Genomic DNA, 26,601 nt, shown 5'->3' on the forward strand with positions numbered 1-26,601 from the left:
TGTTTGTGCACAAACGTACGTGCATATGCAACAAGCGAGGAGTCAGGCTATTTATAGAGGTGTGAGCTTACCCTCGCCTGGACTCTGACCTTGGAGAGAGTGTGACAAATGACAAGCAGCATTTCAGCAGAAGCAGAGACATTTTAACAATGACAGCAGGTCGGAGGGGTAGAAAAAAAATAATGCCATCTGTACGGGCTTATTTTTGTTTACCCATGAAATACCATTTCTCACTGCCTCGTGAATCATTGACAGCCACAACCAAAGCCATGCTAGGGTCTTGAGGCTTAACATCTGAAATTGATCCACTGGCTAATAGGAAACGGCAAGCTTAGCTACATGTTGTCATCTTATTGTATTTAGCATTATCAGCCTTGCCCTGAAGGACACTGCCACTGGCCTTTGGTCCATGCGAGCTAATTCTCAATTAGTCTTTGTCCCCGCCGTGTATTGGTTTCAGATACACAAGGTTGACTCATCACATGGCAGTGCAATGGTATTACTATATATTAATATGAGAGCATATAGCACTACAGAAGCAACAGAACTACATTAGTTACTGGTGCTCCTCGTTTTCCATATATATTTTTGAACTCTCAATGAAAAACTGGTAAAAATAAAGAGATAAGAGATCTTTTATAAATGCCGTGTGACTGCTAACCACGAACTGGAGGAGCAATTTACTTTGCTCACAATCAATTTAAAGGCCATATTCATAGTTATCTATTTATCATTCAACCAAGGCTGCAGTTGGAATATAATATATTAACACATGTAATGACGTTTTCATGAACCCATTTAAAGACCAATGCAATCTCTTTATTGGTACATTGATATTATTAATTCCTTCATATACAGGTCAAACGGAAGAGGCCTGTGTGATTGAATGCATGTATAGCTTGCAAACACATCTGAATATAAACTGTGCTTTATTCAGTTTCTTATAATACTGCTTGCCTTACAATAAAAATAAGTTGTGTCATTAGCCATGGATCACGAAGCTTCCAAAATTAGTAGATTAGTTCATATTATCTTCTATCATTATCTTATTAACTGCTGCTGCTTATGTCCCTGTCAAATGTATTGTTGGAGTTCTTATAGCAGTCTCTTTGTAATCTCCAACATTTATTTTACAATATTTCAGTGGTGAAAACTGCAACGCTGAGATTGTAGGTTATAATGTAGCAATGTGTCCATCCTCTCCTGTCATTAGGAATAAACTGCAGCACTGACACATATTTGCTTCTGTTTTTGCAGTACAATTGTTAGTGGGTGAAAAAAAAAAATCCACCTTGTTATATTATAATAAACTGTAGCCTTCCTCGTCTTCCTCATGGACATGCATGTAACAGTCTCTGGCATATTAAAAAGTAATGTCAAGATGTATCACAAACAAATACTCCCAAACCATCAGTGAGCGTGGCCCCAAGCTGACTCAAGCCTTCACCTGTGTTATGCCAGTACTTCAAAAGGCATAATAATAACAATGTAGTGAATAATAAATGACATAGAAGTGAAAAAGTAAAGGAGAGGAATCTGAACCATCCTTCAAATGAACACTGAGTTGTGTGAGGCCATAAAACTCCTGACTGCAGCAAAAAGTGAAGGTACTCCTCTTTTTTACTGTATACTGTAGCCTATATGGAAGCTATTGTAGTGCTGAACAATGTGAGGACAGCATCTAACTGTGTTTTTCTGACCAACATTGTGATTTTTTTCTAGACATTAAAGGCCTGTATTTGTGGTCCACAAGATATGATTGTACCAAGCAATATTTTAGATATTACATTAGCGTTGTACTTGACATTACTCAATAATATTATAATATAATGATGTTTAAAAGTGCCATATATGAAATGATAACAGCTCCATAGCCGTTATCGGACTGACTTCCCTGTGACACCAAAGCTGCTTAAGGTAACGGTAACTTCAGCCTCACAGACTGACAGGAAGAGCTGCTTAACCCTGAATTCTGGAGAACTCAATTCAAAGTTTTTTAGGGGATAGACTTGATATGATGTGCTCTAAAGTTTAACTGGCAGATTCAGACATCTCTGGTGACAAACTGTCTGTCATTTATACTCGCAGAGACCGAATGTGCTAGATAGCTGTCTGAAACTGATGAGAGGTGATCACCTACTGCATATATTTAACGTTAAGAATTTGATTCTGTTAGTATTTTATCTTACAAAAAGAAAACAGCCGTGATTTCTTTTGTTAAACCTTCACTTTCTAAAACATGTTGAGACATAGCTATAGCTATTTACATTAAGTTTAAGTGATGGGACCATTCATGCTTTATGTTGTTTTTCAAAACACAATGAAGCTTTAATACGTGTTGTTTAAGTGTCTGTCAACTTAAATCAAGTAGCACTTTACATAACGGAGACTGACATATTCTTTCCCCAGCTGTGAGATTAGCATGTAGAGATGATGCATTAGTGTGTGACAGGTTGGGTTGCTAAGGGAGAAACAGACACATATAATATATTTTTTGAATGTATATCTGAGCTCATATGCCGTCAACTGTTTTCTTCACTTACAGTAGCAGTGGGTATGTGAAAGAAAATGTATGACAAATGTATCTAGTACTGTATAAATACTGTTATAGGGCACAAGAATCTGCTTGGAGATTTATAATCAGTTTTCAAATTACTTGAATTTTGCCGAAAGACATTTTAAAATTCTTGTTTTCTTATTCTAATGCTGGCTGCACTGAAGTCACTGATGCACAAAAAGGGAGCAATGGCTGATTCTATTAGACAAACAAAGGCAGTGAGAGGTTTTAATGAGATGTTTTCATCTGCATTATGTACCATTATAGCAGATAAATCTGAGCTCCAACCACCTACAGTATCCGACACAGGACAATCAAATGAATTCCATTAATCATCGTTTACTTTTAATTTTCTTTGCACATTTAAATGTGATTTTATATCATTTACATGGTGGGCGTCAAAGCCTTTGTCTTTCCCCTGCAGTCAAATCTCTGATTTGAACGCAATTAGACACAGTTGACTACATTCCTGGCAAATTACTCTCCAGACTGTGGATAAGATTCTAGCCATTTCCTCCCAATTCAAAAACAAATCTCATTTATCTTGAGAAATAAAAATTGAAAGGATAACCTCACAACAGCAGCAATAGCTACAGAAGCTCATCGACATGGAGCTGAATGTGTCTGTGTGAAGACAGGAAATTGTCTCTCTGTGAGTGGTTGAAAAGAGGCACTGTGTGTTTGTCATACCTATAGGGTGACATTGGAGGATTCAGAGGGCACTGAGCTATAAAATTGCCAGTTGAGAGGGAATTAGGGGGGATGGAGAGGTGGAGAGAGGAGGAAGCTGGTTAACGAGGGAACTCTGAGTGGAGCTGACCTGGGAAGGATTCTGAAAACGGACCGTATAAAGTAAACAGCAATACAGATTGCTCTTCATTGCCTTTCTCATCTGGTGCCCATATCGTCAGGATGTCAAGTCAAATTTTATTTATATACCCCCAAATCCCAAATCCCAGTTTGCCTGGGGCTTTACAATTTGTACAGCATACCACACCTTATACCCTTGATTTGGAAAAGGAAAAACCCTTTTAACGGGGAAAGAAATGGAGGAAACCTTAGGAAGAGCCTAAGAGAGGGGATCCCTCCTGCAGGACGGACTGACATGCAATAGATTCTTTCATGGTGGATGGAGAAGGAGCCTGAAGAGGTCAAAACTCCACAAATCCGAACATATTGATCTCATAATAAAGTTGCTTTTTATACCAAGTGTTACTATTGAGTTTTGACCTCTTAGGATGGAGTGGCATTTAGAGGTGATTTATGTTTGTCTGTTGTGGGCAACTGTAGAGACATGGTGGTTCAACATGGCGGCCTCCGTAGAACAGGACCTGCTCCCTCTGGGTAAAACCAGCTCATTCTAAGGTAACAAAAACACACAATTCTTATTTTCAGGTGATTGTACACTAATGAAAACATACCTATACATATTATATTGCATTTCTGCCAACAGATCCTCCTCAATAAGACGACGATAAGGTTTTAAAAGGGTTAATGGTGCATGGAAGTAGTGCATTTGTTGGGAACTATTTTCATCTGCTAATTAATACACTAGTGGTTCCATAGTGAGTTTTTGGTGCAGTGTGTGTGTTCAAAGTAATGAAGGAATATGTCACCCAGGGCAACAGTGTGGCTCACTGATGTGTTTTTAATAGTTTTTGAACAACAGTAAGAGCTCTATGGCACAAAGAAAGATGTATCAGGCTTTAGGTACACCCACAATACTTGTTAGCTTCAATACATTGGTTGACAGTAAGACTAGTGGAGTATTGCCTTAATATAAAACTGGTTAACAGGAAAGTGAATGGAGTGAATAACGTCTACAAATGTCAGCATTTTGACTCGTAAAAAAAACAAGCCAACAAAAAAGTCTGTTTGTCTGAGCAACTGAGCTGTGAAAACACAAAGGCTGACAAGAAAAAATGCTTTGTGACTTACTGTAGCTCGCTGTCAAGGTTAATACGAGATCCACAGGACTGCTTTAGCTTTTTAGTGAACACAGAAAATTGCTGCATTGTATCGAGATTTCAAACTGTTGATGATAATATTGTGTCTTGAATTTTTTAGTATTTTTCATTCTCTTCATTCATTAGTAGAGTATGTTAGAGGTGGTTAGTTATGGGTTTTGTGTGGCTACAGTCAGGTTTAGCATTTGGGTGGGTGGTGTGAGGGCCTGTTAGAATGTGAACTTTGCAATACGATTGTCCTTTATCAACAGATTAACCTTTAGTGCCGTTACTATAAGGTAAGCTAGGCAATGTTTAACGGTTTGATTTGAAGCAGTAGGTTGAATAATATTATTTCCACTTTGAATCTAATTATGGTCAGTAAGATGAAGGTCAGTTTCTCTCCAAAGAATTTGAGGTTCTGGAAGAGTGAAAAACCTGCACTGGTGCAACACAGCGGTGTATAGAAAGACAAGACAGGAGGGAAGCTGGGCCAGAAAAATTATTTTGTGGAGAGAAATTAAAATTTACATTCGAAGCAGGCAAATGCACATTATTTTTGACTTTCCCAAGTTGCTGCCATAGATATAGACGATGAAAATTGTTTTGATTTAGTGCAAATAAATAAATGTTTCTGTATTTCACAGTTAAGAAAAAAAACAGATGCAACATTTAGGATGAAAACAAACACCAACAGCTGTAAACAGTATGTTATCAACTGCCGATTATCAAACTGATTATCAATCTTTGAGTGTTATGTGATTAATGTAAGCTTCCTGTTCCTACGGTTTATGTCATAACAGCACAGATTAGTTTTAATCATCGTAACAGTAACTAACTAATTATGGTTCATTTATGATGAAACAGAAGGGCTTTATTTTAGTATTTCTTTGTAAATCTTCTCTGTTGGTTATGATTACCAAAGAAACTTCTGTGATCTGGGAATAAGGCAGAAACAATGCAATAACGATACCACAATAGATTATCTGAACCACTTAATTTGGAAGAAAAAGCTAAAGTGAGCATATAAAATGCCAGTAATAATACTTTATTACTCGTGCACACAACTGTAGAGTAAGGCTGGTTGGTCAAACTCCGACCACTGCAGAATTTATTCGATGTTTACAAAAGACTGAGTACTGATTTCACCATTCGCCTTTATATCATATACCAAACACATTTGACTAACCTACAATAACTAATATGTTTGCTTAAAAGTCCAGTGAGTAGGATTTAGTAGCATCTAGCGATGTAATTGCACATGCACACCCCTATCTCAGTGTTTGGTTTGTCCTGTAAAAACATGGTACTTCAACATGGCAGACTCCATGGAAGGCAACCCGCAGCATCTGCAGATAAAAGCTCATTGTAAGGTATATTCAGGTTATTATACACTAATGAAATGGAGCCTCCTAAATGTTATACACTGGACCTTTAAAACCTGATCTTGGGCTGCTTGTGGCCAGTGGCATTTTGCAGATCTACTTATTCTAGTAAGTACAATGTAATACTGATAGGAAAACTACAAACATATGATCCAACTTGTAAAAAAAGAACAATTCTCAAAAAAGTAGGACCAAAGACAACAGATGTGAAACCTGTCACAGCTGTACTGCTCCCTGTTCATACTGTACTGTTTAATTTTTCCCCAACCAGCCACATCAGTACAGTACAGAGAGTCGATAAACGTGGTGGTCTATCTATCTATCTGTAGAGTGCCATCAATATCACTGCCCTTTCAGATGAGCCTTGATTATCTACCCCGGGGAGTCAAATCGATCCCCGCCTGCCCTCAGTGCTTACTATAAGTCCTAGAAGTGCAGAAAACTGTGTTTGCCAGAAACACTCTTGCACTTCATCGGAGCTGAGCTGATGAACTAGTGGTGAGTAAAGGCCTGGCAGGAGCTATGTTGTCAATATTAATGAGAACAATTATGTATGGAATAAACTTAAAATAATCTCTAAAGTTCAATGTTAAAGAGAAACTGTGCCAATGGCATGTAGTACAAGAAATTAACACGTAAAATGATCAGAAATGCTCGACACTATCATACAGTATGTCTGTGCTTGACATCAATGACTATGTTTACATGCACAAAATATTCAGTTTTTTTTCCCTAAAAAGACAGTATTCCTACATGGTTAATGAACATCGATATTCCACTAATAGTCCCATTTACATGCAGCTGCACATGCTCCTACAAATGTACATGTTAATGACATACTGTACGAGGAATTTCCCTCCCTGTCCCCCCCATTTCAAACTGCTGTCCTGTTGCCGCTGTGGTAAAAGTGGAAAGGCTGGAGCCGCTTCAGCCATTTTAAGTCAAAAGTGAATTTTCGCCGGTGGCAAACACAGCCTCTCTCTTTCATTTGTTCAACCGTCTTCAAAAGGTCAGCATTGTGATATTTGTGTATAACTAAAACCCACCAAGTCTTTAATAATATAAAAGTAGGTGTTTCTTCCTATGACCAGAAATAAAAAAAACAAATAAGACGTATTTTCCGAATGCGCTGTATACATGTACAAAGAATGCTCCTAAAACTCAAATAAGATAATGTCTTCACTGGAAAATACATCTAAACATAGTCTTTGTCTCATCTTCACAAGCTGTTGAAGAGCTGATAGTCATGTGCATTAGTATCCATCTGCACAGAGAAACGTGATGCGTTGGAGGCTGTAAAATGCATCATAAGGCAACTGTTTGAAAAATCTCAACTTCAATGGACGACAGTAAACAACACACAGAAAAGCTCATGTTTACCAAACTAGACTGTCTGTCTGTGCTTTGTATCAAAGAATACACAATAAAGAAAGAAGTTGCATCAGACAGTGCACGTCTCTCTGGACATTTGTTGGTGTAATTGTTCCTTTTGTTCTTGCTGTTGTTCAGGAGGCAAATTTGTAATTCACTGTGAAGCGAGAATGGTCCGCATACCCAGAATTTCGATCAAGCAGCAAGTGCAAAAGCATGAAGTCTCAATGAGAGCTGATGCTTTGGCTGCAGAACGTTGCCTGAACAGACTTTTGAACCCACAGCCCATTTTCATAAAAGATCTCAAAGATGGTTCCTAAAAGAAGATACAATAATGTTACCCCTGAACACATAAAATCTGTGTGGATTAAGGTGCCTGAGTTATGTGTTTTCCATACGCATATACATGCAATTACAAGCCGTCCTCTGTTATCACACACATACACACACACACACACACACAAGGTCTGACTGTTCCTAATTCCTGTTATCTCAGGTTCGACTGCAGTCTGTCCCCCTGTCTGTGTCAGAGCTGATGACTCAAACTTTGTAATTGCCTTTTAATCCTTTGGAGGATAGAACATGTGTCAGCGTCGGGTAATTCGGGGCACCAGTCGCCTTGGGATACAGAGGAAAGCTTATGACACGAAGGTCGCGAGTGTGAATCACCACCCAGGCTGGGACATTTTGGACAGAAAAGTCAATGTGGAAGTGTTGCAGTCTGCCCTGCTGCAACAAATGTCTGCCAGGTGTCTTTGAGAAATACATAACAACAAGGCTGGAGGAGCTATAACCACTGGACTGAATCTGAGATTGAAAAAAGAATAAAAATGTACAAAAAAGAAGTGACAACAAATATAAATCCCAACCACAAAAGCAACGCCTACGTCCTGTGTGCAGTCAAATATTATATCTAAATTGTGGGTACGCAGTTTTGTGGTATTTTCAAAATGCACTTCTCTGTGAACTACCTCAGTACTCAGAAAGAGATGACCTTATCCATACAAAGACACATCCTGAATTCATATCACCTGCTACAGTATTTACAGCAAGCTTTCTTCATTCTTTCTTTCTTTCTTTGAAAGCAAACTGAATACTGAACTGTTGTCAGCGTTTAACATTCACAGATTCTAATCTCACAGTACAACAAACTGTCATATATTGGTTGTTTTCACATTTGTCTGACTGGCATATTCATAAATAAAAAAATAAAGATTTTTCAGTGTAGGAAAAGGAAAGGATGTCATTAAAAAAATCACTAGGTATAGGTAAACTTTTTCATTGAAAAAAAGTATCAGACACAATCATCTTTTAATGTGGGTATGTTGTCTAGGGGGACTCTGTAATGTCAGGTAGAGATTGGAATTATGGTAAATATATTGTTACGGTTAGACAACCAAAACACGTAGTTATGGTAAAATTGTGATTACAATGAATAAAAATGCAAAAGTTAATTGTAGGTCTGTCTACTATCCGATATGCTAAACCTCATATTCACCACCCTGAACCACTTCCTGCCTGATCTACATAAAGGACAGACTTTTTTCATGAGCTACACAAGGCTTAACCCTATCCATATAGTTTTAGTTGCTGTGGCAAGCAAGCTAATTTGTATAGCACTTCCAAAATGCTTCACATAAGATATAAAATGGCCTTAAGACAACACAAATGAATAAATAAAACAGCATCAAAGTTATAGTGTAGTCGCAGTGTAATGCACAATATGAATTATCTCATAAATTATCTGTTCAACATACCCTAAAGCTGCTATAATTTATATTTCCATAGTAACAATGTATCAAATGACAATGTGAAAACAATGTAAAAGTGTTTTCTTGAGTGATGAAATGACAGAGAATTATCACTCAGCTGCCTTGCGGAGCATTATAGTGAGTATAAGCTTAGTACTCCGGCTTTACTTTACTGTATTGGTTCACTCTCAATGCTCCCATAGCATCATTTACCTCCACAGCAGGCAGCTCTTTTTACAAAAACACACTCTCACTACCTGCACCAAAGCACGGACACAGTTAGAGAATATCTGAGACCAGAGTGGAACATTTAGTGGCTAAAGAACCAGATATTTCCCTTAGAAGTTGGTAGAGACCTAAAACAGACCTCAAAGACTGAAGACTGAAAGGTTGGATTTACATTCATCCAGACACCAGCTTGCCAATTTGTTCACCGTATCAACGTAAAAGTAGATAATGTGATACAACTTGTTTCAGCTGCCACCAAGTGACCAAAACCTCAGTTACTGCAGGTTTAAGCACAGCGTCAGCAGATTTTGGTACAATAATGATTTTGTATTGATAAAGCTACAAAAACCTGTCCTTTGCCTCACTCTCCCATCTCTGTGTACTCAAACCTATTTTGACCTGCAACAAAACACCTCTTCTTCTCACTTCATTTCGTCCTCCCCATCATCCTCTCTTCTTCTTTATCCTCTTTAAATCAATTGGTCATTTACACCCTTATGCTTTCCTGCCCACCTACCTCGCCTCTCTTTACCTTCTCTATTCTGCATTTCTGTCTTTAATTCTCCTCTACTTGACTTTCCTCTCATTCTACATCTCTCATTTATTACAACACCATCTTTCTCTTCTTTCCTCTCCTTCCCCTGTACATCTATTTCTCTCCCTCTCTCTCTCTGAGGCCACTGTGCAGCAGCAGCAGCAGTGCCCTGGACGTTTGCTCCATTAGTGTGAATTACAGTTTCCCAGGCCAGAGCATCTCAGCGTGTGAAAGCGCTCCTCTTACTCACAATAAGGTAGGCATCCATTTCTCCTAACGTTTGCCTTTTGTCCCAAGCACAGACAACAACAGCTCCATTAACAAAGCGAAGGGGGACAGGCCCGGCGGTAAGTCTATACACCCCACTGACTGCACAGAGCCTGGGCTGACCACGGGGTCACGCAAAGAGGTCAACCTCTCACTCAGGTTTTATTATCTCTGTGGTTACAGGAGGCAGTGACACAGCTTGAGACCAGCCAATGTCAAATGAGTCAGTTTGTTCTCAGGTTTTTTCTTCCAGTGACACTAAAGAGGGATTGGCCACAATGTATACTTTCACTGCCAAGAGTGCTCCAGTTCTCCAGTGCTCCCATTCAGAGTTAGCTGGCTGAAGTTATGTATCTTAAGTATATGAAGAAAAACCAGGAAAGTTCTGCTTATTCACATCCAGGATGAACTAGTTAAGTCTGGGCCAGCAATATGCATTCACCTGTTTTTAAGGCTTTTTATTAATATAAATAGGTTTACTATAAGACAATCCCTCCATCCATTTTCTATAATCATTTAATCCAGATCACCAGTCTATAACAGGGCTGACACAGACACAGCAGACAGAAAACCTTTCAGACAGGCAATTTCCAGTTCACCTAACCTGCCTCGTCTTTGGCACAGGAGAACATGTGAACACAGAAATCCTCCATCTGATGAATTAAAACCCAGAACGCTCAAGCTGTGAGCCCACAGTGCTAACCACTGCACCTCCAGTGAGGATAATCCTAATGAACTACATACATTTGAGTTATTTACCCTATCATTCCCAGTATTAAAGTGAGACTGAACAAATTGGTTTATGTCTAACTCCGTCCTTCATATTGCTATGGCCATCCAAGGAACGTGTGTTTGCATCTGAATGTGTTTGTGCCAACGCTGTGTTATTCATTGCTCATGGTCCTTCTGTAAAGGATTCACTCATATTGTAGTTGTTGACCCTTGATTTAAAAGCTCTCCACTGACTAAGCGTTACACTCCTATAATGCTGTCGGACTCACAATGGACCATATAAAAAATGGATCAAAATCGATGCAGCAGAACCAGAGATAGACAGTACCCACAATGCAAATCGACCACCCACGGTCAGTAGCGGCTGATGTAGCCTCAATTTATCAGATTTCACACAGCTCTTAAATTCTACACACACATATATGATCGATCATAAATCTTGACTGCAAACATCAAATATTCCTTAACTTTCAAAATTATCTTGAAAAAGAAAAATGCAATATATCCATATTATTATGGTAATGATATGTGATGGTGCATTGTCACAATGTAATGCTTTTGTGGATCCCAGGAAGAATATCTGTTGCAATGCTGCTAACGGGGATCCTAATAAACTAATCTAAACTAAATCTGAAGATATTGTAACAAAGAGATGTTGAGAGTCAGTCTTCGGCCTGGGACTGTAAGGGTTAATTATCAGACAAAGTTTTTCACAAACACAACATACAAGAAGGCAGCATCTGTTCATTAAAAATCAAACCATTGGAATGGTAGCCATTTTATTGTAATGGTAGTATTCATTGGCTTCTTGCTTCTGCATCATAACAAGTTGAAGCAGGCGAACTTTTCCAATTCTCAATGACTCAAATGCCATATGTGTGTTCAAAGAGCCCATGCTGGCTATCTCAACATCCATATGACAAGTGAGTGCTGCATTCAGGTAGATTCGAAAAACAATTAATCTTTCCTTTAACGTTTTGTTCTGGTAGCTCTGACGGCTGTGAACACTGGTGCAGGTACAAAACACAGAACAAGTTGGCCATCCTATAACTAGACAAAAATACTAGACATCTTCAAGCTGCAGAGTTATGGATTTATGCTGTGTTTGTTTGGCAAGATCGTCACATTTTCTTGCCACTCTGACTAAACCACAAACAAAAAAGGCTTTCAACACGACAACAATGGACTTTACTGTAGCAAAAGCATACAGAGAAGAAAAAGAGAATTACTGGTCCTCCACCACGCAGACGCCAATGCAGCTCAGGGCTCAGTTTTCTCCTTCAACTATTATTTAAAGATCCCTCTGTGTTTCCCCCCTTTTGTAATTCCCTCAGCATCGTCATGCAACTTTGATGAAGAGTAACCCTGTTAAGAGTCTGCCAGAGATCTATGTATACAGACTGTGGGCTGACAGCGCCTGGGACAGTAATAGCTTTGGCTCTGCTAAGACACTACTCTCACCCCCAATGCTTGCAAACGTGACGCCAGCCTGCTGCACAAATCTTACGCAATAACTTCAACTGACTATCCAACACAGAGTTATCAAAAAGGCTTTAGAGGCTTTTAGACTGTGTAGAGCTAACTTTTTTGTCACGAATGTCTAAATCATTTGAATTTGTGATCTGTAAAATCTTAGATATTCTTGATTTTGGAAATAAGAACGTAACAAAACCCTACAAGGCATAAATCATTTAAAAAGCAATGTTTTCCTGGTATTCAGCAGCTGTTTTGGTGTCACCATTAGATTATTATTTAATACATTTAGACACAAAAAGAACATCCAACAACTTTTAAAATTATGAAAACATTCATCAACAGCAGGCCCCATTAACAGCTCCTCACATATCATATAGAACAGTCATCATCACTAATTAAATCAGTGAACTGCCACTCACACGTAAAATCAACAACGCGACTTTTAAACAGCCTCAAGGCCACTGAGTAGAATCCACTGAGCTTTAAATATAGAGGAGAGAGTATTGAACGCTGTGAGCTATCGCATTTCAACCACATCTCACGAGGCCCTCTAATATTTCAGGCACAGAAACTCAATTATGAGGCCGAGGTTTTGATTTCTTAGAATAATAGGGCTACAGGGCTGAATTCAATTAAGAGCACCCAGAATATATTTGGCAATCTCTCAGAGGAAGGTCCACAGTGGAAACAGATGGAATTTGCATCATTCATAGGATTAGTTATTGGTCTAATAGAAAAGCACATTGAATGAGTAGAGGTTACATGTGCCTGGAGGAACACTGAGGACATTTAGAGAAGAGAAATCAATAATTAATGGTGATGGAGGCTCAGAGGTTTGGCGCAAACACGACTGCATGGCTGTCAAGTTGCACACGCCAGTCCTGGCAAAGACCCTGATTTCATTCCCCTTAAACCCTTAAAAAAAAAAAGGATTGCAGTGCGCAACGCCACCTGTGTAAAGGTGCCTAAAAAACATTTCACCACAACAGCCTTATGGGAGTGTTTGAAGGTGCTAAGATTGGAGACAGAGCTCGGTTGTGAAGTCACAGTGAGTGTATTTGGGAGAGAGGGAACACGCACACAATGTCCCCCCCCCCCCCTTTTTATAAAGTGATTTTCCACGAATGTTCTCTTTCAAGGTGTCGAGGGGCAGCTGACAGGAGGCAACGGCTGAATTACAATGCGCCCTGCGCAGTCTTCCCCTCTTCCCCCCCTTCACTGACAGTGCATGTGCCCACGGCGTTCAAGATTTCTGTGACCCAGTCTTGACAGCTGACAATGAGCTCCACGCACAGCTGACGACGGCTTGATTATTTCAATATTGGCATGTGCAGCCCAACTTGAATCAGCCCCTCGCTTCAGTCTCATCACCCTGTACAGAAAACTGATGCTGATGATGAGGAGAAGAAGCCAGAAGCCAAACAGCCGAGCAAACTAATGCGTTTTTACACATTTCACTCAATGTATGTGGCCGGAGCAGGCTGGAGCAAATCAAATGAAGCTGTGTGCTGATGGATGAACTGACCTTGCAGAGCAGGTCATCCTACAGAGTTTCTAGCGTAATGTGCATGGATAAAGTGGCAGAAACCTGCAAATGAAGTCAAGAGAAAAGCCAATTGCCCACCTCATCCTGCTGCGTTTGATTCGGTCTCTGATTCGGCTGCTCCTTGGTGGCTGTCATTGTAAACTCCCCGTGTGGTTAAACTTGAATCCGAAAGAAAAAACGGCCAGATTCCCGTTCTCCAAGAGGGGAAAAAAAAAGTCAGAAGAGGGGACGGATGCGGGCAGAGCGCTGTCTTGTCAACTGCGGAATCTTAAACAGGAGTGGGAGCGGAGGGACGGATCCGTCACGACTGAATATCTGCGAGGTCTTGGACGAGCGTCTGACGAGAAGCCAACGCAGCCTGTGCGTTCACATCAGCCCCGGGAAAGGGAGGAGAGTTTTGGACACGCTCGTTATCCGAACCGAGAAAGCCGAAGTCCTCTCACATTTTACCACCCTGCCACTTCTCCTGCACGTCTGAGTGAGGAATAACTCGTTAACTCTCCCACCCCTCTGTCTACTCTCAGGGATGCTGGTATTTTGGAGGATGGAGAGGGTGGGGGGGGGGGAATATAGCACAGAAAGGAAGAGGAGGGGGAGGAGGAGGGGTGTTCGAGTGGTCTTGTGATGGTCTCCCTAGAGAGTGGCGGTTGCGTTTGCTGGATTGTTCATTATAAGAGTGCAGTGTGAACTCTTTGTGTGTTTGCAGGCTGTTTAATTGACACTGTGAGAGTTCGGTACATCCGCATCACGCCCAGTCCCCGAGCCTGGAGCCGTGCGGGGAGCTGTCCGCGGTGCTGAAAGCCCGCTGCACATTCATCTTCATTTCCTTGCGTAGGTGCACACACACACACACCACGCCGCCTCTGCTTGCTTTATCATGCACTAAACAGCGGCCACAGTCTGCAGACACACGGCTGCTTTCTGGCCGAAAATCGTGTTTATTTTTTTTTTTCAGCGGTTTTCTTTTGCCCTAAGCGAGGAGCTTAAATGGTCAATAAAAAGAGATTCGGCGCGGTCAGCACTGCTCGCTGTGGGTTGTTAAATACGTGCAGGGCAGAGATGCAATTGCATCGGTCTTTGGAGTACTTAGCAGCGAAATGACACCTGTGAACCCGACGCTATATCAAACTTACCGCCGGGCTTACAGAAAAGCAATGTTTTCTGTGGTCAGAGACTCAACTTTATGATGCTGGAAGCCCACATGCTGGAGCCGCAACGACACACACACAGAGGATAGGAGGCTGTGATATTAAGTCTAATCTCTGTAATGTCTCTGCCAGACAAGGATCGATATTTTATATCTGAGTCTGACTTCTGTGGTAAATTATTAAGCTTATTAGAGGTTGTGAGGTGTAAACGCTCTGACTGCAACCTCACAGGAAGACACACCACTAACTGATTTACTCACAGTACTTGAGTACAGTTTTGAGGTATTTGTACTTGAATATTCACATTTTATGCTACTTCATACTCCACTACACTCTAGAGGGAAATATTCCACCAGTCTGCATTTACAGCAGTACAACAGTATATCAAGCTGTTAAACAACCACAACATTAAACTCCTGTTTATGATCATTCATCAATAATAATAATCCAATAATTTAACACTGCGAGTCACTCTGCATAATAAGCAATTTAACTTTTATTACTTTAAAGTGGCTATAATGTTACTATAACAATGTAGCCTATCAAATGACAGTGTGAAAGGGGTCGCTGGCAGTGATGAACCTTCAGAGGATCTGCAGCTCCCCTTGACTTTACCGAGCTTTAAAGAGAGTTTCACCTCTTTGTTTAGCTGTCCAGCCCACAACTTTACTGTTTTGGATAATTATCAACGCTTTCATATAATATCCAGCTGCAGCAGGCAGCTTGTTTCGGTGAAAAAGCTCTAAAAACCCCAATGAACACTACCAGCTGACAGACACAGTTAGAGACGAGCTGGTGTACATAGTGGAGCGTTTAGCAGCTAAAGAACCAGATATTTCCTTTAGGAGTAGGTGGAGACCAAAAACCGAGTTAAAAGAGAGTGAATGTTGGACTTTCGCCAGGTTGTCAGAAACAAGACTCCAAAAGAAAGATAATATTGCTCCATAACTGCTGGATGTGTACACAAGCAGCTGTTTGCAGTCGCATATCAGCTTAAAATGAAATTATAATTTTTTTTTTTTTTTTTGTTAAAGTAAGTAGCTCTACAATCTGGCAGCCATCACTGATAAGTTACTTCCGTACAGCCCCCCCTCACCTTATCCAATCGTAGGGAAGACGGAGGGGACTGCTAACTGCAAGAACAGACAGGATATTAGCAAAAATGCCAATTTCACTTAAGGCACCTTTAAAGTTGTGCTCACAGCTGGTTTCTGTACCCTCCGATATCATCAAAGCATCAACAACTACCATGAGACTTTGGTTGTGCCCCAAATCCACACATACAAGTTTAATACTATGTATACAGAGCATACTATGCACCGAACTTACTGATCTATACAGGGAATTATGCAGAGTACACAGGCTGCATTTAGTGTTTGTTTTTTACTTTTACCCCCACATTTGTACATATCTGTACTTTCAAAACAGGCGCATTACTTTAGTTTTAATACATTTGAGGATAAATATCCCAACATCAAGACCGGTGCATATCAGAACCAACAAACCTAACGCGACGAAACAGACAAGAGAGGAAGACCCTATTTGAAGTTTCAGTTAGCTTTGCAGAACGTAGAAATGTCCTTCAGAGAAACCAAGAGAATACTTTTTACTTTTATATTTTTGCACTTTTCAGAGCCTGTACTGTTTCAAGAATAAAGAAGTTGAACCAGTACTTCTACTTTTGCCACCTCGAAAATTAAGCAATAAGCGAACTGTGCAAAAAAAATCAAACTGTAACTTACTTACAGTTAACTTGAGCACTTTTTTCTAAAAAAGTAATTAGATATGTATTTGTTAGAGTTATTTTTGGTTTTCTCAGATGTTCCTGGAGCTGTTTCACCACCATCCACAATTAGTTGTAAACAGCTCCTCATTTTCCTTTGTGCACTGGATTGTGTGAACATTAATCTGGGTTTTTTTTTAGCTTGCATACAGATTGTTATGAGTATCTTTATTTTGGTACTTTTATAATGTGGACTGAGAGTTATTATGTTTTGTAGATTTGAGACTCAGAACTGTGCTGAAACGATGATGAAGAAGAAAGCGTCTTACTACTACTGCTCTAACTGAAGCTCACATCCATCCAGATCCTATTTAGGCATTCTTCTCAGACCTGAAGCAAATTACTGTTTGAAATCAGCTCCAGTTTACTGATTACACTTCAAACCACAGCTCATATAACAAACTCGAAACACTCAGAGGATAATTAAAATGAATAAACAAACCAAATTAAATAAAACTAATCATTTTTCTCAATTTGTTGGTCTTTCTATTCCCATGTTCATGGCAATATGGACAGAGAGTCTCTGAAACTTTACTGGAGGGATGAACAGCATTCTTCCTAAACACATTCCCTCATTTGGTTCCATTTTCCATGATTTCGTATTGAACCATCACTCAAATTTCTCTCATTTGTCAGCCATATGTGGAGTTGTAGAAATGAGATCACGTTAAAGGGAAGCAGAATATAGCAGTGTTGAAAAACTAGCCTGCTTGTTTTATAATAAAGGCATAAATCGATCTGTGTGCTCCATTTTGTAGACACGGGTGATCAATCCACTTTGAGAAGTGAGTTGGTCCAAGTCAGCCTACGGCACCACTCAGTCCTGCTACTGCGGCTGTATCGTTATGAGAATCAGACCCAGTAATTTAGTTAGCTCAGCTCCTTTTTTCTGACAGAAACACTTGTTCTGAGATGTTTCTCTTCTTCCTGTGCTCCCATATAATAGGTATTATGTGGCATATAAGCGGACCTAAATATCTTGTTCTGTTTTTATTTGTAGTACATTTAGAATTTCATGCAGCTTCTGTTGTTATGTCAGTCATGGCTGGATTAACCTGCTACAGGGCAAACATGCTCTTGGGCCCTCATTGCCAACTTTACTGTTCTGCCTGAAAGCACAAACAAAGAAGGTTTGTATACGTAATCATGTTTTTATGAATTAAAGTGAACCTGTAACCATGCATGGTCACTCAGCTGTGAGGGTGGGCTCCTTTCTCAACTCAACTTTATTTATATAGCACCTTTCATAAAAACATGCAGCCCCAGGGAGACAAATAACAAAAAAAACAAAGATTAAAACCTAAAATCTAAGGCTATAACATTACTCCAAAGTAAAAGATAGATTTTATATTTTCATCGCCTTTCTAATATCCACAGGCAGTGAGTTCCACAGTTTAGGGGAATACAAACAGAAGCTACTTTCACCAGTACTTTTTATGGGACACATAAAGAACATTTAAGAGAAAAGCTTTTTCCTTCCCAGTCTATAAGTATGGTTGAGCGGCATAAATATGTGTTCAGCACCATGACACACCACATGTCAAGCTTTCCAGATTGGGAGATCCAAGTGGCACATTTACCACTCGAAATTCATTGGAAACAATGGGTCCTTGATTTCAGACAGAGACAGAAAAGAGAGGCCAGCCAGCGACTCTATACTGCCAGCTGAAATGCCAAGTTGTATCAGCTGTAGCTAGTTAATTAAGCTAGCATTATCTCCATGAGTTGGGTTAAAAGGCTGTCTTTGCTGACTTCCAGCTGGTACGTATTAAAATGAGAATTTTGTAAGAGGTCTTAAATATTAACTTGGTATCTACATACATTATCATGCTAAAAGATTAACCCTGACCCTGAGGCTACATGTCTCAGTTGATGACTTGCAAATGAAGGACCATAGAGAGCAAGATGCTGTTAATGCTAGCCTGAATTTGATAGAATCTAGGACTGACTGTCACACAGTGGGGAAATACTACACAGTGGATAGGTGGTTAGTTGATGATATGATATTGGCAATGGAAGTAATACTGCTGTAGGTACAGTATGCATATTAGATTTTCATGCTAATATTTGCAGCTTAAAAAAAGACACCACCCTCCAAACTAAAATTTGTTATGGCTACAATGACTAGGTCTAAAACACTATGTTTAAACACTAACAGGGCTTCAAAATTAGCTGATAATGGATCCATTTGGGGCTTTTTTGGTGAAAAATCCCTAAAAGATCATATCAGCAAAAGCCAACTTACAGGAACCGAACCCCTGGAGCTGTGATTCTCCCAGTAACTCAGCCTTGATGTCAGTAATCATTTTTAATATGAAACTGGGCATTTGCTCTTCAGAAGGCAGATCTACTGCTCTTTCCACCACACAGTGACAACATAGAGTAAATCCCCTGTCAAATATTTCAAGGAATTTGGAGAAATGCCAGCAAAAGACCTTCACAGGCAGTGAGGGCAGACTAAACATCTCTCTCACCCAAAACACTGACGCTCAAATATTGACACGTTGTGTTTGACCTGCTCTACCTTCAGAATGTCAAAGACGTGAAATTATTGTAAAGTAAACACACCGTGTAACAAATGTACAAACAGCATGTGGTGGTCACCCTTGAAGATCAGCAAAAGTTTGGGCTCTGACCAAGAATTTGAGGTAGAAAAAAAGAAATCAGTTTCATTCACTGTGGGTGTGTTGAGTGCATTAGCAGAGCTCGCATTAGCATAAATTCCTCTTAACCTTTGCTTGTGTGCACCACTTTCTGAGAGGCTAATGGCGTTTGCCTATTTGGAAGAGAGAGTGATACACACATTGGATCTGCTTGGATGATGAATATATCTGATAACCTTCCATGGATTGTTTCATCGGAAGGTAAAGGTTGTGTCTACATGGGTTGGCCTCCATAAGGCTCTTCAGAACTGTGGGTTCTTGATGCCTGTGTTACATATGGTGATGTGACTGTTAAAGGCTTTCATTGCTAATAAGGTCTCCGATCCGCAGTCCGTTTCCACTCACGATGACTCTACAGTATGTCATTGCCTTCCTGTGCTGTTGGTAGGTTTGCATCATGTTGCTAGCTGGTCTGCTATACATAGGGATTATTTGCATTTGAAGAACTGTAGTATTTCTACTGCATTAAGAGTGGCTTAAAGTGTATCTAAACCCCTACATTGTGCTAACTCCCTGCCTCCAACTCTCCCTCCCACCAAATAAAAAAAATGCAGCAGAGAATATAATGGAGGGGGCGTGGCCTTGTGTCTATGGAGTGTGTGACGTGGGAGGTAACACTGATCAGAGTCGACTGACTGCCACACAGTTTAGCAGGAATAGGGGGCTGAATGACTACGGGAATACTACAGGCAGCAGTGTGTCTCTATGATCCTCTCACTCATCTGCAATTACACAATGCTACTTGTCACATCAATCATGAAAGTGACACTCTATGGAGTATATGGGCTACAGTACAGTATATAATTGAGTATTTATATTATACACAGTTTACTATTATATATTCAAGACCAAACTGACCGAAGGGCAGGACGCAGAGAAAAAGGCGCTATTATAAATCCGTCTACTACTTCAGCACCACAGACAGCGGCATGAATTCATCAATACACAGGACAGTGAGGTTACTGCTATTTCAGAGCTGTGGTTAGGATCAATGAGTCAGGCAGACTAGGCTAACATATTCCACTAAACCCCTCTACCTCTGCTCTCTCTCTCTCTCTCTCTCTGTTACGAGGGGATGGAGCTAAGAAGGGGGTTGGCATCCCCCCTCATCCCCTCTCAAATCACCTGCTGCCTATATAGGTACAAGTAAAGAAGTGCAGGAAACAAGAGGGTAACACTTTAGCGTTTAGGGGGATCTTTATGTGTTATTTTGATGTTGCTGTGAAAAGGAGCCAAACAACAAAAAGACATTTCATTTTACAGCAGTTAAATCATTATTTTAAAAACATAAACAAAACCTATAAACAATTTTATGTTTGTAGCTATAAAACACCCATCTTCCCAGACGAAGCATAATATGTATAAAGTCCCTCTTAAATCGGAATTTACTGAAAGGGTAGTCCCCCTAAGAGGCAGCATCTCACTTTCGAGGGGGTCAGCATTACATAACAAACATACACTGCAAATACACAGATACAGGCAACCTGCTCACCCTTTCCAAACCACACACACAGTACTCAGTTGTTGAACAACAATAATTAAGAAAAGTTAGAAGCGGTGATAAATAAATCAAGAGTACTAAAGACTATTAAGGACACACAAAAAATGTAAAACATAAAGTTGTTTTCAGATGAGAAAATAAAAATGTCCTGAAACAACGAAAAGAGGTAAAAAGGTAATGGAGCTAAAAAAAAGTGAAAGATTCTATGTTCTTTTTATAATAAAATGTAGGGACTTAAAGGAGAGTTCGGGGTCAGTCCAAAGTCCAAGATATTTGAACAAATCAACATCATCGAAGGGTGATAAGTTGTTATCCTTGTATAGTAATATATAGGAGCCCGATAAATATCGTATTGATATCCTTTATCAGCAACAGTTATGACACAATAACTCTTTTACCATTTCGAATGCACACAGAAATAAAAAAGACCGTTTTCTATTCATAGCTTAAGACATGAAAGTGAGTTGGAACAAACTGTATTTCAGTTGATTTCATGACTGATTCTGGACTGCACATCACAGCTGGATTCACTTCTACTTATACAGCAGACTTACAGTTACAGTGATTGCAGTAGGATTGCTGCAGGATCCGACTATTATTTCTCTACACTTCACACGAAGCGCTCGGGCCTTTCCGAGATGTGCTCGTTCTCCAGCTTGTTTGAGGTGTGCCGGGGTTCTTTGAATGAACGGTGTCCTGCTTCAAACAAAACCCATGTATGGCGCCGTGAGAATAAAGACGGTGGCATTAAATTTAAGCAGGCTAGGCTGAATTGCTGGCACAAGATCAAAGACAGTGCTTTAAAAGATAGAAGTTTTGAGTTTTGCTTCGGTGCATTTGATGTTTTTTCCCCCCATTTGTTTTCAACATATTTTTTTTCTTTACACGATCCTCACTGGCACATTTTTGGCAATAGGTGAACATCCAGTAATGAAGAGGCCTGTGCAGGGACTCTATATGAGAGTTTGATACGGTATAATTGATAAGGTGAGGAGTGAATTATAAAGGTAGAGAGTGTGTGGTTACAAGGTTGAAATACTTGAAGCTACCTAGCAGAGCTGTAGAGTGCCAGAGAAAGCGAGTGTGTGGGTGGAGAGACAGAGAGAAGGAGAGAGGGGCAGGTGGGAGAGAGGTAGGGAGACGGAGAGTGAGAGGGAAAGAGAGCCCCAGGGAGGTGTTTTGCTGAGGTGTCCACTGTTGATAAAGTATTTATGACCCTGGGGCAATTTAGTGCAGACATTCAGGAACTCCACGCCACCAGGCCACTGATGAAAGTTTCATGACTAAACTCCACTGTGGCTTAGCCGGAGCAACTCCACATTCAGCACATCACATTATTACAGCAACTGCTAGCACTTCCGACTGGGAGCAATATTACCACCCTGGATGCCTAATAAATAGCAGTCAAACTTTTCCTTGCCTGATATTCTGTGTAGACCTATTTTCTTTCAGTCATTTTGCTTGATTTAAAGTCACAAACAGTCATTGTGTCTGATTTGGACCTTTCTCTTATCTCTTGAAAGCTTGGACCTGTAATGCTGATTGAAGGGTTTGAGTTCCGACTTCACAAGCAGAGCGAAGCTATCATTGCTGATAAATCTGGACAATGCTGATAGAGAGGAGTGGAGTTTTTTTTCTCTCTCTGTCTGAGTCATACTGCACACGCTTGCTGATTTATTTGTTTGATCGCTCTCCTCTTTCATTAAAGGCCAAATGATTGTAGGAAAAGGCCCAGTGATTTGAAAGCTCCCTTACATTGATAATCATTACAAAAGTAAATCAAGCTCAGTCTAATCTGGAAGTTTTGAAATGTTGAGAGCAACTGAAAGCTTTTGTAACCTCAAAACAAATAGATGATTGTCTGTATTATGTGCATTAATCAAGCGTCTATTGATTTAGCCATTACTTGGTCTGTTTGGCACAAACAGACAATCCTGTTTTGAAGTCTATCCATAAAGCAGCAGTTCTTTTTACAGTCAGTATTTGCATATCAGCACCAATTTGAGGATCCCAGTGCCATGAATACTGACATCAAAATGGTCGATTTGCTCCGCAATTTGGGTTTTTCAAACGATCTGCCTGGGGTGCATAAACATCAGACACACCACATGACCAGCGGAAGCTCATTTCATCACGATACAGATGTGAGGTAATTTTTAAAAATGTTTCACAATCACAATCACTTCAATAAAATACCTCTCAATGGGGGAAACAACACATTTAACCTTTGCAATCTTAACAAAAGAAAATACATTTCAGGGTTATTTAGTTCAATGTATAGTGATTGTTAACAGTGAAACAAAAGGAAGAAATTGAATGAGCCCAAAATAGCACAACACATAATAACTTAATATCTTTGATTGTCTAATATGTGCTCTAATCTGTGACTGTGTATAAAAGTAATAACAGTAATTATATTATTAGACAAGATAAATGCAGCGTGTGGACTGATTGAGGGCCAAATGCCATCATAATGAGTCACAAGCTTAAATCTTTGTAAGGAAACATTATGTGCTCGATCCAGCAAACATTAATTCATTAATTCAATTTTATGCAGCAGGGTTCAGATCACGCAGCACAGAGGCACCCCACTGTTGACATTGCAACGTCATTCATTTTGCAGTCAATGTAATTCATTTATTACTGTTGTGTTATCCCACTGTGCTTGTTGATATCATCAGGGGGTGTGTCAGATGAGCTGAATGAAATCCTAATGAGGGTGTCGCCCCGAGTAAGAGGAAGGCGAAGCCAGCAGGCTCTCAGATGCAGTTCAATCAGACACCCGCTGAGATGCACACACAGGTTTTCTACAGGTGATAGACAACAGAAGTTTCACTCTCAGTTTCAAGTCAAAGTTAAAACACTGTTTGTATAGAGAAAATATGTGGGAAACACTTCGGATCACATCGTACAGCATAATTCTTCCCCTTTTTTGTACTGGCAGAGTAAATACAGACAGATTGCACATTAGTCAGATAGAAGACTGTATGATACCAATTAACACTGGAACCAGAAATAATGATATCAATGTATAGTTAAAAGTGGCTCATGTACTGCCACGTCAGGGAGAGAAATGTCATGATTCATGAGGTAAATGCACTATTATTAGGCTATTTCTCAATATGTTTTAATTTCCACCTAATAATTTACCAAACATCAGGCATCTCGTAAACTATTCTCTGTTAACTACTTACTACTCACTAAAATGTGAGAAAGCTCTTAATTTAACTATAAGGAGATGATTACTGCGTGCAGAGTGTTATGTGTGCAGAATGTGATCTAACCAGCTCTTTTCTTGGTATCCATTCTACTGAAGTTGGTACTTGTACCAACAAGATTCAGATCGTTGAGTGCAGCTTGGATGATCTGGGGTTTAATTCCTCCACATCACTTTCACATCCGCACTGTAGAGGTTGGACAGTAGAGGTGCATAAATGTTATTTTTTCCCAAAGTCTGTATCACTAGTGTCAAAACTATTTTTGAGACCCAAATAATGACCAAAAATCAGTGCTTCTACTGTCAATGTAAATATGTTCGTGTCCCTGCAGTAACGTCAAGAGCAACACATAAATCAGCCACCGCGTTTGTCCAAATTAGACTTGTCAGGACCACATTTCTGCAGGCAGATAACATTATAGACACAGATACAGGTCAGACACGGGTCAAAATGTAATTAACTTTTGTTGTTGCTTGACATTATCACAAATCAAGTGTTAGATGCTGCTGTAGTTACATTTCACTGTCATCCACTATCAATGTGAGTACCGCTTACGAGGGCAGGAGCATGTTTTTATTAGGAACACATTCAGGCAAAGGGCCCACAAGCATCCTGCAGGCCCAAGTGTCCTCAACTGAAACACTGAATTCCTAACAGCTAACCAGGATGCTGGAAAGTGAAACGCTAGAATTTCCCACAGGGATCAATAAAGCCCAACATTTCACAGTTTATTATAACAATATACTGTTGCACCAGTTCCTCGAGGTTCAGCAGAATGTTAGTTGTTGAGGAGGAGGAGTGCTCTGCCTCATCTTGTATTTTGAACCAGCGATGAGCTCTTTAAAGCCTCGAGCAGATTGATGTAGATGCTTGGAATGATGAGTCTCAACAGACGTACAGTATAGCTGTTGCACAAATAAGTCCTACTTGTTAGACAAGTTGTGTGTTTCTTAGCCCAACAAATCCAATGAATAGTCCAAATCCAACAATGAATGTGTCCTACTATTAGATATAGTATCCAAAGACTGATATATCTTATCTCATTCAGCTGTGCCATAGTGCTCCACTGTTGTCCAAAAACAATTAAAACACATCAATTTGCCACACTGCTGCACTGGTGACGTGTTCCTTAATCACCACAAACACACACACTGTAATTTAGTTTGATTCAATCCCAAATACACCGTCTCGCTGCCCCAAATATTCACTCAGGCATCAAATGAGGATTTATCCGCAGCTGAAAATAGTCCCCAACCCAAGCACATTTCCTCCTGTTTGAGTGAAGTTTGCTAAAAACTACAGTGGACAGCTATTTCAGATGTTGAAGCCTTAAAAGCCTCAAGGAACTTTAAAAAGAAACAATATAATTTAAAGTTGTTTTTAAAGTGTGTAACATTTAGGAGGATCTATTGGCAGAAATGGAATACAATATTCATAGGCAGGTTTTCATTAGTGTATAATCACCGGAATATAGGAATCGTGTTTTTGTTAGCTTAGAATGAGTCGTTTCTATCTACAGATGCTGCAGGTTGCCTTCCGTAGCAACCGCCATTCTGAACCGCCATCTGTCTACAGTAGCCCAGAACCATAGTTTCTCTGTTTCTCTGTTGCAATCTGGAACTATACCCCTAGATGCCACTAAATCCTCCACAGTGGACCTTTAAAAAATTACATCTTTGGTGAGAACCAATGGGCTTTAAGCTGAGTGCAACAGGCAGGTTAGAGGAGTTGGAAGTACCGAGAATTTAATTGATACATTGTTGGTCAGTGTTAAAATTATTGAATGAACCCAGCCTTGCGGACTTTAAAGCATGATGCAATGAAATGAAAACTGTTGAAATTTTATTGGCTGCAACTATATATTGCTCTCAAATAATCCAACTTTACAAGAGGCATGTTTCACCTCTGACATTTTTAAAAGCAGTTGATAAAGAATTTCCCCAAAAAGTGTTTTGTAAAACTCCTATTATTATGAAATATGTTAATTTATCCATCTAAATGGATAGGCCAGTAATAATAAAACTCAAAACAAAGACTATGCAATGCCATTTACACTATACATTTCTCTATCTGCCCTCTTTCTTGCAGTCATCCTGACCTTTTCCACTAAAAACAAACCCACTTTGGAATATAAGCAAAAACACACAGACATGCCTCCGCCCAACACATAATGAAGATAAATTATGCATGTATGCAGCTAGAGGAGACACAAAGCATTATTCAAAATCAATACAGCCTCTGGGTCTTTGCACAGGGAGGTGGTTAACGGGAAGCTCCAGCCCTCCCTCTCTGATCAAAGGCAGGGCTGAAGCACTCAGCATTCTCGCTTCTCCAAAGCTTGTTTCTGCATTCTGTGCATCATGGATCAACAGAGGCAGGCAGAGTTTGGCTACAGAGTAAAGGGCTCTGAAAGCCCTCAGGCATTCTTTGACATTGGGTGCAGCGTTTTATCCCCTCCATAGAAAAGCCAAGGCAGCATGCACTGCGTAAAGTC

General features: G+C 39.9%; 1 protein-coding gene across 3 annotated transcripts in view; it reads right to left on the reverse strand.

Moving 5' to 3' along the window:
• The window catches only part of LOC127365869 (inactive dipeptidyl peptidase 10-like), a 191,034-nt gene that overhangs the window by 91,474 nt on the left and 72,959 nt on the right, over window positions 1-26,601 (reverse strand). The window contains exon 1 of one of the 3 annotated variants that reach the window (XM_051404410.1): window positions 13,873-14,328. The exons of the other annotated variants lie outside the window; for them this stretch is intronic. Coding sequence (XP_051260370.1) covers window positions 13,873-13,929 — 57 coding nt within the window. The 5' untranslated portion in view covers window positions 13,930-14,328. Of the gene's footprint in view, window positions 1-13,872; window positions 14,329-26,601 lie in introns of those variants that run through there. 3 annotated transcript variants of the gene reach the window in all.

This window comes from Dicentrarchus labrax, unplaced genomic scaffold (genome assembly GCF_905237075.1).
Source record: "Dicentrarchus labrax unplaced genomic scaffold, dlabrax2021, whole genome shotgun sequence".
Classification (NCBI taxonomy): Eukaryota; Metazoa; Chordata; class Actinopteri; family Moronidae; genus Dicentrarchus; species Dicentrarchus labrax.